Source organism: Suncus etruscus, chromosome 17 (genome assembly GCF_024139225.1).
Source record: "Suncus etruscus isolate mSunEtr1 chromosome 17, mSunEtr1.pri.cur, whole genome shotgun sequence".
Classification (NCBI taxonomy): domain Eukaryota; kingdom Metazoa; phylum Chordata; class Mammalia; order Eulipotyphla; family Soricidae; genus Suncus; species Suncus etruscus.
Window position 1 is genome coordinate 10,325,220 of NC_064864.1, and position 17,119 is coordinate 10,342,338.

Genomic DNA, 17,119 nt, shown 5'->3' on the forward strand with positions numbered 1-17,119 from the left:
TGAGCACATAGCCAGGAGTAACCCCTGAGCATTACCGGGTGTGGCCCAAAAAACAAAACAAAACAAAACAAAACAAAACAAAAAAGACTATAAAGATATGCAAGAAACTAATGAGACTAAGAAAAAAATTGGGTAAATGGAACTGGATAGAACAAAACCTTTACAATGTATAACCATTTCTTTTTGCCTTTAAGAAGAAAAAATGCAAATAGCTTATTTTTGTAATAAGTATGCAAAGAGTGTATTAGAGAAACATTTATAATTGCCATGATATAGCAGAGTTCTATTAAGTAGAATATATATTTATACTGACTAATTTGTAATAAACAAAATCATGATACTGACATGTATTTATTACCAATGTTAGCAATTCATTCTCTTTGAATAAGGAAGTCATAGCTCAAGTTAGAAATTCAAAGTCAAATGTAGGCAAATTCACAGCAGGAAAATTTCCAAGAGCAAAATCGGGAAGAAAAACTGCTAAGCTGATTAATTAACTGAAGCGGGGGAGAGAACACTCGCTTCAACTCAATATAAGTAGTTTAGAGGCTTTGGGTCTAAATATAATCAGCTAAATTGCAGCAAGAATTTAGAAAAGATACAAATGAGTGCAAATAAACAGCTATTATTTATTAATAGAAGTTTCAAGGAGAAAAGGTCAATGTAAAGAGAAATGACAGAATTATGGGTAAGATCAAACTCACAGTAAGGTGAGAACAGTTTACTGAGTTAACCAATCCATTATATAAGTTCTGAGAACTCAGGGTTTTCCCAAGGAAAATACCTACTGTAAGTGTGAATTTTTGGTGCCGTGCAGTAGTTCTACTGTCTGTCTTTTGGCACAGGAAACTTTGGAAGATCCCATCATCTGTTTCAAGTCACCAGCATTGCCTGAATGGGAAGGACTTCTAGGCATGCCTACTTCCACAAAAGCGTCATTGCAGCCTGCAGAGTTTGAGAAATGAGAAAAGGGAAACTCTAAACATTACTATCAAGAGGCATCTGCAGTAGAAACAAATCAGAATCTTACTATTGGGGACAGAACAGGAATAGCTTTCAGCTGCAAAGATACCTTAACAAATTCATGCTGACTCAAACATTTAAGAGGAAATATGAAGACAGACCCTCATTTTCAAAAAAAGACTGTTGGGGTCAAAGAGAGTACAGGAGATAGGGTGTTTGCCTTGGACACAACTGATCCCCATTTGAATCCCTGGCACCACATGTGGTCCCCCCCATCCCTGAACACAGAGCCAGAAATAGCCCTGAACACTGCAGAATGTAGCCCAAACCATCATTTCTCCAAGAAAAGAAATTTTAGGAGTGAATAAGTTATAAAAAAAAAGATAGAATATAGGGGCCGGAGTGCTGGCGCTGGAGTTAAGGCATCTGACTTGCAAGCACTAGCCTAGGACGGACCATGGTTCGATCCCCCAGCATCCCATATGGTCCCCCCAAGCCAGGAGTGATTTCTGAGCTCAGAGCCAGGAGTAAACTGTGAGCATCAAATGGGTGTGGCCCACAAAAACAAAACACCAAAACAAAACAATAAAAACAAAGATATAGTATACTGGATTCATGAAATGCAATCAATACAGGTATTGTTTAATAGTGATACACATCTGAAATAAATGTTATAATGCAAGGCGAGTATAATACAATTTTATTTAAAAAAAGAATTATCAGGGTCCAGAGTGATAGCACAGTGTGTAGGGTGTTGGCCTTGCATGTGGCCAACCCAGGTTCAATCCCTAACATTCCTTAAGGTCCTAAATACCACTGTGTGTGACCCCAAAACAAAAAAAAAAAAACTTGAAAAACGATAACATATATATGTATACCTACTCCCACTTAGTTAAACTGATACTTTCTAAGCATCAATTTACCCAAAATGTATGTATACAATTAGTTCTACACACACACACACACACACAGACACACACACACACACACAAATTCATATACACATCCACTTTAAACAATAAGAACCAATTTCCATTATACTGGAACTTCTAAATTCAAGTCTGATTTTCACAATATTCTTTGGGAAATGACTCAAGAAGTTATCCTTCTGCGTACTCAAGGCAGAAAAGGGGTCTCATAGGCTTTCTACATCCCCTTTGCTCAAATAACAGAAGAGATCAAAGGGCAGAAGGGAAGGCACCTTCTGTAGGGTTGGATTTGGAAGAAGCCTGATCAGATCCAGTTGTCTGTCGGGATGGATCCCCATGGTTGGCACTCAGAACTTTTTCTCCAAGTGAAGAAGTGGATATTGCACCATATTTTATGTTTGGAGGCTGAAAGAAATAAAATACCACAGCAAATAGATAATGGCCACCATCTTAAAATCTATTTCAAGGTGAAGTTATCAGTTATCTCTTACAGGTCAGTACCTGGGTGTGGCCGTTTAAAGGAGATATTTTTTTGGCCTCTGTCTGCATGCTGTTGATGTGGACATCAACAGGAGTCAAGCCAGGAGGGGGAGACGGGGCCGTGTGCCCGTAGGTGGGCACTCCGGACAACAAAATATTGGTGAGAGTGGCTTGGGCTGTCGATGGAATCATCAGGTGTGGTATAGCAGAGAAACCTATAACAGTATTTCATAAAGAATGAAATTAGACAGGGAAGACAGAATCAACAACTGTTATGTCCAGTACCAACAACAACAACAACAAAAATAATTTTTCAAGTTGCTGCGGATTCCATGAAGTATTCCATTTGGATGTGATGTAAATAGAGGCCTTTGAATTAGCCCTCATTTGTATCTTAATTGTTTTCCATTGGTCTTATTTCTCCCATTGCCTTTCATCTGGCTTTTTTTTCCCCCTCCACTGGGAGCGTGGGGCTTGGTTTTTGATCTCAATAAATGCTAGGCAGGAGACCTTAGCTAAGAGCTGCCATCTAGGCTTGTGGTTCTGTGTAGTGGAGTGGCTGGCTTGTGGATGAACAGCTTGCAGTGTGAGTTTCTTGTCCGCTAATACCTCCACATTTGTGTGTATTATTTATTGCAGAGAATTACTACTAGTCCATCTTCTACTATCCTACCCAGAAAGGGGTATGGAATTCCCCTTTCCCTTCTGGGGACTATGGAACAGTCAACCCGACTTTCAACAGATACCTCTTTGTGAATAGACTTCTTGTCATTGCTCTAACACTAAAGAATGTTAAAATGTGATAGTACTTTCATGAGGTGAGCTGTAACTTCCAGCTCTTTTCTCTTTTGTGCATGAAAATTATTATTGCAAGAATGTCTTTCATTTTTCTTAAAACCCATAGATGAGTGAGACCATTCTGCATCTTTCTCTCTCTCTCTGACTTATTTCACTCAGCATAATAGATTCCATGTACATCCATGTATAGGAAAATTTCATGACTTCATCTCTCCTGACAGCTGCATAATATTCCATTAGGCTCACTGCAAACAGGGATGAGTTTAGTTAGAGAAATAACTATGTTTTGAACTATCCTAATAATGAGAATGTACGAGGGAAATAGAAAGCCTGTCTAGAGTAGAGGCGGGGGTTGGGTGGGGAGGAGAGAGATTTGGGACATTGGTGATGGGAATGTTGCACTGGTGATGGATGGTGTTCTTTACATGACTGAAACCCAAATACAATCATGTATGTAATAAAGTTGGTTAAATAAAAAAATATTAAAAAAAAGAAAAGTAAGAGACAATATGGTAATAATACCCATAGACAAAAACAAAATGTGATAGTACTTTGAGAATGATGCAAGTTCTCAATAGAAGAGGAAACTGACTAGAATTTGAGTGGGCTTCTACCAAGTAAATTTGTCAATTAGAACCCCTAACTCCCAATTTCTAATTTAGTCATATTTATGTAACTTTGAAATTGTTTCCCAACCATCCTCCTCTTTCTACCCACTTCTCTCTGTAGTTGTTGGGATAACCAATGGTTGTAAATATATTTGGCTGCAGTGCTTCTGAGGCGCTCAAATATCGGGGTGCATTGCTCACCCACTCAGCTGTGGTATTCACAGGAATGTTGTGATTTAGCTGACTTTGACACCAGAAGTTTCACTCTGTTGCAATACCAAGGGTCCCAAATAGCACAACTGTTGGAATCACACCTGAGGCATAGAGTTTGTCCTGGGAATTGCACTCTGAATTTCACTATTGCAAGTCAGGCTCTTTTGCCACTGAGTTATCCCCACCACCTATGCACCCTCATTTTCTATTTCTCAGCTATCATATTGAAGGGTACAGTTTAGTTTTTATAGAATCTCATTTTAATAAATTTACAGAGAGAATACTACTGTGCTTTACACTTGCAGCCATAATTTTTCTATCAGGAAACAAACCTTAGCATATGAATTGAAAAATTGTACCATCGGAACGTCACATGCTTTGGATTAAATTGAATTCATACTCACCTGTGGCACTTGAAGTATTAGCAAGTGGAGGTGCCCATAACGTAGGGCTCGGGGTACCCGAACTTGGACTTTGCAAAGGACTAACTGAGCTATTAAGAGCATTCAAGAGTGAGTTTGGGGTTGTTGAAGTCTTTAGTGATAAGGTGGTAGGCCCCAGAAGACCTGGAATAAGTGAATGTAAAGTCAATATGCATAATATTCAGATTTTAAAATATTGTATCAATATACCATCTGGAATAGACACTGATGTTCTAAAAAATTAAAATTATGGACAACACATCACCTTCTTTTGCATATTCACATGAAACACTGCATGATCCACTCTAGCACAGGAGCCAGCTCCCCCACAAACATGTTCAGATACAAAGGAAAGACAAAGGGTGTCCAAGCCAGGCCCCAGTCAGGGTCTGCATTCATTTGTAGATAAAATAGAATTAATATGTTCAGGTGGCAATTTTCATTTTTTCTGAATAATTCACTGGTGACCTATTTCCAAACAAAATCTTTTAAAGCCACTTACATTTAATGGTTGAGTAGGGAAATGTTTTCCTTCAATAATGTGCTTCATTTGTCCACTTTCAGAATGGTATAGAAATATATTCCTAACTGGAGGGATAATACAATGGGTAGGGGGTTGCCTAACCATGGTCAATCTACATTCAATCCCTGACATCACAAATGGTCTTCACGCTCACCTAGAGTGATCCCTAAGAATAGAGCCAAAAGTAAGCCCTGAATACTGGTAGATGTGCTCCCCCAAAAAACAACAAAAACAAACAAACAAACAAACAAACAAAACTCTATTCTGAATAGCTGAGGCTGTGTGAAAACACATACCTTGTTGTTCCTAATCCATGCAAATGTAAAGCTCTCGCAAAAAAAAAAAATCAAGAATTTACTGATAAAAATTTCTTTCAAGTGTTTATATCCTAAATTGAAAATGTAGATATGAAAATATAATAAAATTAAGAATTACAGACACCCTTTCTGGAAAACAAAATGTGTATTCCTCAAAAAACTGAAAATGGGGGCCAGAGCAATGGTGCAAGCAATAGGCCTTGCGCGCACTAGTCTAGGATGGACTAAGGTTCGATCCCCAGGTGTCCCATATGGTCCCCCAAGCCAGGAGCAATGTCTGAGCATAGAATCAGAAGTAACCCTGGAGCATCACCAGGTGTAGCCCAAAAACCAAAAAACAAAACAAAACAAAACAAAAACCAAAAAAAAAAACCCCAAAAACAAAAACCAACAACAACCTGGAAATGGAGCTTTCATATGATCTAGCAATACTGTAGAGGCCCAAAATACAATGCAGAAAAGCCCTTGGAAGCCCTATGTTCATTACAGCAGTATTCACAATAACCAGAATCTAGAAACAATCCAAGTGCCTGAGAACAGATGAGGGTAGAGAGAAATTGTGATATATCTACACAATGGAACACTACACAGCTGCAGCTATTAGGAAAAAAATGAAGTCTTGAAATTTGCCTATACATGGATGAATATGGAGAGTATCATGTAGAGCAAAATGTAGGAGAGATAGACATAGAATGACCAAACTCATTTGTGAGATATAAAAATATGATAGCATGGTATTAATATACAAAGATAAATAGAGACAAGGGCCAGAAGAATGAATCCATGGCAGGAAGCTTGCCATAAATAGTGGGGGACTGCAGTGAGGGCAGAGAAGGGACCCCTATGACGATATTGCAAACCAGTGTCTAAAAAGAAGAGAGAGAGAGGAAGGGAGGGATGAGGAGAGAGGAGAGAAGAAAACTAGGGAAAATTGTGAGAAATATGGACTGATGTAGGGTGTTGAATACTGAATGACTGAAAATCATAAGCAACTTTGTGTATCTCACGATGCTTCCATCAAAACAGTTGTTGGATTAAAAATATAGACTCATGCAGTTACTTTAAATAAAAGTAGCAGCAACTCTTAACTTTTCCCCTTTTACTATAGCAAGAACTGTTTTTGCTAGTTGGCTGACTGGCATTTCCTGGCTGACAAGCATTGCGGTGTTACAGTGACTGTTCAGTCTCCAGTGGAAGGGAGAGCTTTGAAGATTAGTAAAGGACAGAAGGGTGTACATCTGTCTCTTCCATAACCAGGTCAAGGCAGAGTCTGCTTGGAATCTAAATCCGTATTACAACATTTCTAGGTGATTTTATTTGGGGATTTTGGGGACCATACCCAGCAGTACTCAAGGAACTATACAGTGCCAGGGATCAGATTCAGAATGCATTAAACTACCTCTCTGGCCCCCAAACAAAAATTTGTTATCTCCCAGGCCAGAGATACAGTAGGTAAGGTGCTTGTCTTGTTTGAGGATGACCCTGGCTTAATTTTTTGTTTGTTTGTTTCTTGGGACCACACTTGGTGATGCTCAGGGGTTACTCCTGGCTCTGAGCTCAAAAATCACTCCTGGCTTGGAGGACCGTATGGGATGCCAGGGGATTGAACTGTGGTCCTTCCTAGATCAGCCTCATGCAAGACGAATGCTGTACTGATGTGCCACCACTCTTGACATCTCATATGGTCCCCTGAGCCTGCCAAAGATTCATAAACTCAGAGTCAGGAGTAACACAGTAGCTACGCACTGGTGGGAATGGTGAGAGAAAATGAAGAAAAGAAGAGCTCTTAGAAGCAAATAAAGACTGCTGAGTATAGTTTCTATATAAGGTCAAAACTGAACAAAATTAAATGATCTGCTAGAACTACTTGATGAACCTTTTGGTTTGTTTGGGAGTAGAAACCCACAACCTGTAATGGTTTGTGCTCCAAAGCATTCCTGACATACTCAACGGACTATAATTAGTTCTGGCGACCCAACTGGGCTTAGCATATGCAAGGCAAGCGCACTACCCACTGTACTAACTCTCCAGCCCTACTGAGGGAACATTTTTGTACACTTTTTATATTTTTTTCAAAAAAGTGAAATTAGGAGCGAGGGTGATAGTACAGCAAGCAAGGCATTTGCCTTGCATTTTCTTCCTCTCAATGGACTCATTTGGCCAACCCAAATTTGATCCCCAGCACCCTGTATGGTCCCCTAAGTAATAACCCCTCAGCACTACTGGGTATGTTTCCCCCACCCACCAAAAAGGTGTAATTAGTGAATATTATAGCTACTAACTTCCACCTGTAAAATGAGTCAATACATGTCACCATGTCCACGGTTAGATTCACCTAGTCAAGCAACTACTCTTCACCTTTGATATAAGTAAGGGCCCTTTGCTCTCCATGGTGGCCTCACTCTACATTTCTTTTGTCCTGATGAAGAAGAAGGAATAGCTTTGAGGGTGCTGTGGTTTCTGCTGGCTCCACCTCTCCAGACCTCTCCCTCTCCCTGCACAGATTTGCAATTACTCTTTGCAAATCAAAAGGGATCATCTTTCTCTCTGGGGACTGATGGCAATATTGCAAATGCAAGAGAGAACAAACACATAAATTAGAGGCAGCCCGCTCACTTCATCCTGGATGGCACTTTTCATTTAGAAGAACAAACACAGCCTCTGAAATGAAAAGTCAAACCCCTATGACTTACACCCAAAATGAGAAAAACGTAGGAAACAAAAATCCTGTGTTTGTGTGTGTGTGTTATATAGTCTTCAAAATATAACTCCAAACAAACAGAAAGAAAGGGAATTAGAAAGGCACACCACCCCCCATCACTGCAAATGCTATAATAATAAATTTTATACCTAGTCCAGTGAGTCCGAGACCTGCAGAGGCTAAGATATCCAGACTGGGACATGACAGGCCGACAGGGCATGGTGCTGGGGAAGGACTGGTTGCTATGGTAACCCCACTGCTTTCAAGTCCGAGGAGACATTTCCTTGCTTCATACATATTTAAGGCATTTCGCTCAACACTCTTCACAATCACAGACTATGAAAACACATAATGGGAAAGGAAAAAAAAAGTGACATGCAAGCCTACAATGAATTGGGGAAGTGGGTGAGAACTGAAAATGATAAGAATTCCACTGGGGACACAGAGCTGCTTGCTTGAAAGCCAATTGCAAACACCAACCATTCACTTCGTAAGCAAAGGAAAAAGCAAAGATATATTCATTTTCTTCAAATCCCTAAAACTTGACAGTTACCATTTACTGAGTGAGTGCTATCTTGCAGACATTGAGGTATGAATTATTGTGATTCCTACTCAAGTGAGAATATGGACATTAGAGGACTACGGCACCACTGTGGAATGGCAGAAAGAGATGAAACTTGGGTTCATCTCTGCAGCCAATTCTTATTTACCGCCTGTCTTACCTCAAAGCATTTCCTATTTATCGCTTCTTTACAAATCAGATAGGTGTCTCTATATCCAGACTACATAGTAACAGTCATATATATGTCTATATATTTGATTTTTATGGTCCAGTTAGCTAATTGACCTTCAGGTCCCATATTCTGACTTGGCGCCTTTCTATTGCAAGGCTTATGGTAAAATCAATTTCTAGACAGTAAATCTTTATTTTTTTCCCCTCAGTGGACTCATCTAACAAACTAGAAATGTGAGCCCCAGGAAGAAGGCCTTCAGTGGGCAATAAAATCATTTGTGGCTGAAAAGGCAGGGAGAGCACTGTCAAAATCAGGGACACAAGGCATAATTAAATGGCCCTGAGATGCTGCAAGGCTTCAGACTTCTCACTTACAATCTGGTCTTCCAGTTCTGCACTCCTTTTGCTAAGTTCTAAGAATTCTTGTGACTGCCATCTTCATAAGCACAAGTCTTTAAAGGGCTCACCTCTTAGCAGTGCTCAATTCTACAGTCATTCTATCCTTTCCAGTAAAAAGCTTCATGGTAAATAAAATTAATGGTCCATTTTCTAACTTTAAACTCAATGTACCAAATTCACTTGGCATCAAAGCCATCTATTAAAGTTTTCTTTCAAAGAAGGCAAAACTAATTTTTCTTAAAATAGAAAATAGCACATTACTTATAGGCAAAACTGTATATAAACACATTATACATACTATATATATATATATATATATATATATATATGATAAGGGCTATAGTTTAGAACTTAAAAAAATAGAATCCATGACTCGTATTTACCTCCTATAGAATATGATTTGGTGAACTCAACTTATTCAGTAGTAATTTATTTTTCTTCAAAGCCTTATAAATTTAGTCCATTTTATTTTTTTAAATTTAAATCATTTAAAAATTTAGAAAATCCAAGATGAATATGACATATACCTAGAAATAAATATCTTTTTTTCTTTGGACTGTAGAAGAAATGGAATAGTTGTCTTTTTCTCTTTGCCCTTTCCCCCCCGGAAAAACGTCAAAATGGTACCATTTACTGTAAGTTATTTTATGCAATTTGCTGCTTTGCATTCCATTTTTTTCTTTTGCATTCCATTTTATTCTTATTTTTGACCTCTGGGTCAAAAGTTTCTTTTGGATATAAAACTTAAAGTAGTAAGTGGGGGTGGTGTATGGTATTTTCAGTGTGACCAAAGGTCCAAATATTCTTCAAAGCAGTTGCACCAATTAAGATGATACTAGTATTAGAATATTCCACTGTCCTCAGATTTTTACAAATACTTATTATCAGATAATCCCATAGAATTTTTACTGTATTTCTAAATACAAAAAAAAATCTTTAATTTCTTAAAGTAGGTTCCAAGAAGGCTAAGCAAGGAACAATTCAGTGCTTAAAGTATTTATAAAGAGAAAATAAACCTCAATCCTTTAAATCTCCAGAGCTAACATATTGACTCACATATAGTAAGCAAATTATTTTTTAAACTAAATTGGATACATACATGTACATATAGATGTAACATTTATTTAGCCTTATTAACACTGGTAATTTAGTATTGTCTAAAAGTACCAAATTATAAATTAAGAAAGATAAACTTCTCTTTCCTTGCCATATTTTAAAAGGACTAGTGAGAACGAAAAAGAACTCCAAAAAAAACAAAACATGCACATATAACGACAATAAGGATCCATAATGATGACACATATTGATATTTCTATAAAATTACTAAATCTAATATATAATGGTTAATTATTATATAGGGCCTTTAGTTCCATGTACCGTATTTTCCGCTCTATAAGATGCACCTGAGCACAAAACACACATAGTTTTTTCAGATGCTCTCCTCCCCTACACTCAGGCTTCAATTCCAGGTAGCATTTGCTCCGTGAGACACACTTGGGTGGGGAGGGGTTGTTTGATGGTACGAAAAATACGGTATATGCAATTGCATATCTATGCAAAAATAGACACTAGATACATCATGATACATTTCCTGGCTCACAAGCTCACTAGAAGTCCAAACTATGAGCCCACCTTGCTTGGTTGTTTTGGCTTTGGTTTAATACTGATGAAGACATCAAGTTGTTCCATCAACTGAGCAATGAACTGTGGATCGACCTCAATTTCTTCCTTCATGTCAAACATCAGAACAAGAGGCAGACAACCCTAGAAAATGTCACAATTGACAGTGTAGGAGGAAAAGTTACTCATTAAAAAAAAAATGCCCACTGATTTAAAATCCCCATAAACATTGCCAATATTTTACAGATTTAAGGAATAAATCAAACTATTAAAACTTTCATATAGAGCTAGAGTGATAGAACAGCAAGGGCATTTGCCACACACACAACCAACACAGATTTGATGCCTGGCCTTACCATGGTCCACCATGCCTGCCAGGAGTAAACCCAGATTATAAAATGACACCCAGCTGTCAACCCCAAACAAAAGTGTTTCCCATCATCTTCTTTCCTGTAAATCTCTCTTTTGGTATGTAAAGGCCCAACTGGATTACTCAGCCTTCCCACTCCTGGTATTGGGAATTGGTGTGAATAAAGGAGTTTTGGCTTTTTGATTCAAGCAGAAAGCACAAGGCAAAAAAGGCAGTGACTCCATGATCATCCTTTCCTATCTGACTTGGTGTATTATTTCTTCGTGCTACCCTGCTCCTTCAGACCTGTCTGCCTAAGGGATTAGAAATAGGGCATGTGGGATGATCTCACAACCCATGGATTTTTATTTTACACCAAACTAAAACCAAGAGTAAACCCTGAACACTGCCAGACGTGCCCCTCAAACAAAAAAATATCAAAAATTAAAAATTTTTTAAAAAGTCATAGAACTTGGAGGACTTATGTGAAAAATAATGTTGAAAGGAACAAACTAATTTGATGTCAAAATTTGTTGCCTTACGTGTCAAAGTTTATTACCTTAATTGTGCATTTTAATTTTTTACAAGCTATGATCAAAGTATGAACATAAATTTATAACTGCACAGAATATTCAATTCAATTCAAATATTCACTGAACTAAAAAATACTAAAAGAACTTGAAAAGGTGAGGCTGGAGTGATAGTACAGCAGGAAGGGAACTCGCCATGCACGTTGCCAACTTGGGTTCTATCTCAAGTACCCCATCCATATGCCCCCCCACAAGCCTCTGGAGTAAACCCTAACTAAGCACCATATCACACACACCAAAACAACAAAAACAATAACAGAAAAACTTGGAAGTGTGAAAAAGGAAAAAATGATTAATCAAAAATCATTGGCTATGATAACAAAATATATTAAAAATTAGTCTAATAAGGTTCACTTAAAAATAAATTTCTCAAAATTTCATATTATAATTTCTAACAATGATAACAAGACCCCCATGTCAGAGGAATGTAATTAATAATATAGCCTTAGGTGTTCTGAAAGTTTCTTAAAAACAAATTCTGTGAGTTAAGATTAGCAAAGGTCACACCTGAAGCACGACTTAAATATCACTAAAAGTCAGGTTCTTATAAAAAAAAAAATCAGATGGCGTTTTCAATAAGAATATCTATGAGTTCACTTTATATTAGCCCATTTTATTAGTAAGCATTTACATGCACCATGGGTATTTAAATCAATGGCACAAAGGTTAGGAAATTGCACATTATCAAATTGAAAGCAGGACTGAATTGAGCAACTCAGCTCTTTTCATCACTTCATGTCACTCAAATTTATGATTTAAATAACATCTTCAAAACTGTAATAATTATGAAATTTCAAATGTTCTATACTACCAAAATTTATGTCTTACAGGGTGAACTGATTTTTCTTGTTTTATTTTAAGCTCAGGGATCATTCCTGGTGGTGGTTGATGGTTGCAAACACATTTAAGCAACTACCTTAACTTCAGTCCTTTCTCAAGCCCTAAGCAGGTTTTTGTTTAAGCAAATGACTTCATCAAAAAGAAATTAAGAGGGCCCGGAGAGATGGCACAGCGGCGTTTGCCTTGCAAGCAGCAGATCCAGAACCTAAGGTGGTTGGTTCGAATCCCGGTGTCCCATATGGTCCCCCGTGCCTGCCAGGAGCTATTTCTGAGCAGACAGCCAGGAGTAACCCCTGAGCACTGCCGGGTGTGACCCAAAAACCAAAAAAAAATTAATAATAATAATAAAAAAAAGAAATTAAGAAAACATGTTGGATTAAATGCATTGCCTCCATTTTCCTCTATTCTGGAATTGCTCATATCCAAGCACAGGTTGTATAATTTCCTTCCCCTTCTTTTGGGGGTCAGGGGTTAAATGTTGGGCCACACCAAACAGTGCTCAGGACTTACTTCTGGCCCTGAACTCAAGAGATCACTACTGGGAGAGTGGGGGGACCAAATGGAGTGCTGGGATTGAGCCTAGCAGGCTACATGCAAGACAAACTCCCCCTTACCATTGCTTCAAGTCTTCCTTTCTTTTATAGGACTATCTCTCTCCTTTCTCCTAGTTCCTAGTAAAACTGTGCACTAAGGAATTAACTAAAATAGTCACTTTCCATGAAATTCACCCACTTATTTCACCATCACCCCTCTTCTGTGTTTAGTCTGTTAAAAATAATAATAAAAGGAAACTACTTATCAGTGAAATAAAAAGCATGAAGACTTTCATTTTATTTACTTTACCAAAATTCTTCATTACTAGTCAGTTTTATATGTTTTATTTACTTATTTTGGGGGGATTTTGGAGGGCACATTTGCTTTGCATAGGGCTTACTCTTGGCTTAAGGATCACTCCTGCTAGTGCTTGGGAAACCTACAGGTATCACTGGGGATTTAACGCAAATCAACTGCATGGAATGCAAGCACCTTAACCCTTGTAATGTTTCTCCTACCTCTAATACTCCCTTTAAACATAACACCACAAGTACAGTGTGTACAGCAATATATACTATTCCCAAAGAGGATAAGTCCAAAAAGGAGAGGCGGCTCATAGCCAACCTCAGCAAACCTACCATGAGATATTGCCTTGCAAGACAGACAGATTCAATGGTTCCTTGGAGGTAGACAGTGGATTTCTTTTGTGAATTACTGGGATCAGGAAAGTGGATCTGAGCACCTGTTCTCTGCATGATATGTTTGATATTACTTCCATTTCTACCCATCATAAAGAGATGATGTTGAGCTGCGATGTCTAGCTGCGTGCTCACAGGGATTGCTGAGGCCAAGCTCCCGGCGAGATGTTCTAAGAGCATAGCAGTTCCTTCCTAGGAGAAGAAATATGGGAGGGAAAATATGAGAGTCCTATAAGATAACTGCACTGTGACAGTTGCAGAGATATACAACATACCCTATGTGAACCAGAAGGTGATAGAAGAGAAAATTTTGGAGAACAGATGAGTGTAGAACCCTTCAAAACTAAATCTTAGATGATGTAGCACCCTCTCAATGGCTTACCTTCACAGCGCTAGTATTATTCTGGGACCCTCGAACTATGACAGTAGCACCATACATTCGGGAACGCTGTTTAAATGACACTGAAATGTTGTACGTCTGTGATATGTGCTGTATAGAAGGGGAGTTGGGATCAGGAACTGGTTGTAGAATGCCAGCAATTGGGAGCTCGAACATCAGCACCAAAGGAAGCAATTCCTAAAAGGAAATGAGAACCCCAAAGCGAGAGCTAAATCATTATGTATTTACAAAGACATGTATAATGTATTCATTTCATTTTGGAGGTAGAATGTTATGACATCGCTTTTGTTATATAGACGTAAGCTTGAGTAGGCTACATGGAGTTTCTTAAAGGAAAGGAGTCTTGCGGGTAGCACTTTTCCTCCATGTTTTTTGTGATCATTGCGAATCAGAGAAACTGAGCCAGATAAAATTAGAACACCCCTAGAATTATCATAAATATAATTAACACAGCTTACTCACTATTTCCTATACATTCATATGGGGGTAATTAGAAATTAAAAAATAGATTGTCTTTATAGCTTATGATACAAATCACTGGCAGCAATTTAGAGTACTAAAGTAATGACTAGTAACATTTTGTTGAGGTATGAGATTGAGGACAATGGATGGCGACAAGAAAAAAAAATGGAAAGGAGCCATTATCTCATGCCATCTGCACAAACTGCATTAAAATGAATTGACGAGTTGGATGGGACATGTGAGGTAGACGCTGGCTAACAGCATTCCCCTTGCAAATATGAGACCAAGGTGAGTTTCTGCCTTGGTGCCACTCAACAGGCCATGCATGATCCCAATGGCTCTGCAGTGCTGCCACAATGGGTGCTAGCTCTGGTGTGCAGAGTAGTTTGTGCCAACATCTAATGAGACACAACTATTGCAAGCCAAGAGCAAATCTCAGCAACAAGTTCCATCAACCCCTGAAGAGCACTACGTGTTCAAGTTCTATGGAGAAAATAAGGGGGTTCCATCTCCCCAAATCTATGGCTAAATGAAGGAGACCTACAGAGTGTCTGGTGAGCAACATAACTAACTGAAGAACTAAAACCCAGCATATCTGATTCCTAGTCATCGCAATAACAGACTCTAAGGGAAAGGAACTGGGATCTTGTATTTGAAGACATCAAGCCAAAAATCACATAAAAGCAAACAATAGAATTCATTGTATCAGCTTAAGTCAAGTCTTTGCACATTCCAAATGCAAAAGAAATCAAAGCAAACACAAACATGACTCTATTAAACTAAAAAAGCTCGACACAGCAGAAGAAATGTTTATTAAAACAAGGAGGCACCCCATTGAGTGGGAGCAAGTAAGTACACATCATCCATCTGATAAGGGGAGTTGTGATCCAAAATACACAATTCGCAAAACTCTACGATAAGAAAATAATTCCAAAAGGGGACAGAAGAACTAAATATGTTCCTCTAAAATATACAAATAAAAATGCCATTTATCACTTCTTCTTAGAGAAATGTAAATCAAAAACACAATAAGATGATCACTTCACTTCTATGAGATTGCCTTAATATTGAAAGATAGAAATCAAAAGGCACTGGCAAGGGTATGTGGAAAAGAAAACCTGGCTAGACTGTTGGAATATAAACTGGTCCTGGTCTCTCAAACTACTAAAAATAGAACTACTGTAGGATACAGCAGTTCCAGTTGTTGATATTTATCCAAGATATTTGCATTCCTATGTTCACAGCTTATATATATAATATATATGACATATATATATAATTGCTGAGATATGAATACAACCCAAATGCCAGCAATATAATGAGTGGATAAAAAAAGGATGTGCTAATAGATATATAAGGAAATACTCGTATAAAAGAAAAAATAAAATGTCCATTCTGTAATAAGATGGGCACAACTGGATATAGGGTGATACAAAAGCTATTTATAAAATAAATACCAAATGATTTCATTCATATGCAAAATGTAAGGGGGAAAAACCAAGAGAGCAGCAGACAAAGTCAATCCAAAGCACTTTTTCTGATGGAAGAATTGCAGTTGGTGGGGAACAGGGCAGAGGGAAGTGATCAAAGTGTAGAGATGGCCCAATAGATAGTGAACTGTAGAGAGGGTAGGTGGAGGTAGAAGGCTAAGTATGAAACATATCTAACAACATGTGAAACTATATTTCTAAAACAAAAAGTGTTGTAAACCATTAATTCCTTAAGGGAAAAGTGTGTTTAGGCCTCATATAAATAAAATGGAACAACAAAGTTCCTTTTGGGGATCAATTTAAAAACAAAATTAACATTTTTGTAACAATTAGGAAAGCATAGTCTAGCTACTAAACATGAAAAATTGTTTATTTTATTATAAATGATAATTGAACCGTGGTTGTTTTTTCAAAGCTCCTTATTTGGTTAAAATAGTTCTGAATATTTATAGATGAAATGAATAATTCATTCACCTATAATAGGTAAATATGCAAAGGATTCAAGAAAATAGTAGTGAGGAAAAAGATGATAAAAAGCAAATGTATTAGTGAAAAAGTGAGGCAATGGGTGCATGCATTTTTAAAATTTGTAATTTTAAAAATTTTAAATAAAAATAATGTAATAAAAATAATTACCCTAATTCTAACTCGGGCAGATTCTACTCCTGCTGGTTGTCCGGCTATAGATACCTGGCAAAATAAGAAGACTGAGTTAGATTTATTTTAATTGACTCTATTATCTGTCTTTTCTGTTCTCCTTATCCTTGTTACCCAAATGTCCCCCATTAAAATAAAGCAGACATCACTGGCATTGTCTGGTAGGTTGTTAAAACTGAAGAATTTTAGAAACCAGCCCAGTCCTGCTTAATCAAAATATGCATTTTAACAAGCTCTTCTGTTGAACCGTGTCAACTAACTGCTTTCACTCCCTTTGGCTTACCTGAAACCTAACAGCCCCTGAGGTCGACCTTTCCTCTTTATAATTTCCCTGCTTAACTAAATTGTCTTTCTTTTGTTTAAATTCCACATATATTAATATGCAATGATTTG

General features: G+C 37.7%; 1 protein-coding gene across 1 annotated transcript in view; it reads right to left on the minus strand.

Annotated features, from left to right (window-relative positions):
• BICC1 (BicC family RNA binding protein 1) overlaps window positions 1-17,119 on the minus strand; it is a 309,226-nt gene that overhangs the window by 23,793 nt on the left and 268,314 nt on the right. Inside the window, exons 6-14 of the mRNA XM_049790533.1 lie at window positions 16,706-16,759; window positions 14,100-14,294; window positions 13,658-13,909; window positions 10,719-10,850; window positions 8,104-8,290; window positions 4,396-4,557; window positions 2,394-2,587; window positions 2,165-2,297; window positions 789-945 (exon numbers count right to left, since the gene is read on the minus strand). Of these exons, the coding sequence (XP_049646490.1) occupies window positions 789-945; window positions 2,165-2,297; window positions 2,394-2,587; window positions 4,396-4,557; window positions 8,104-8,290; window positions 10,719-10,850; window positions 13,658-13,909; window positions 14,100-14,294; window positions 16,706-16,759 (1,466 nt within the window). The remainder of the gene's footprint in view (window positions 1-788; window positions 946-2,164; window positions 2,298-2,393; window positions 2,588-4,395; window positions 4,558-8,103; window positions 8,291-10,718; window positions 10,851-13,657; window positions 13,910-14,099; window positions 14,295-16,705; window positions 16,760-17,119) is intronic.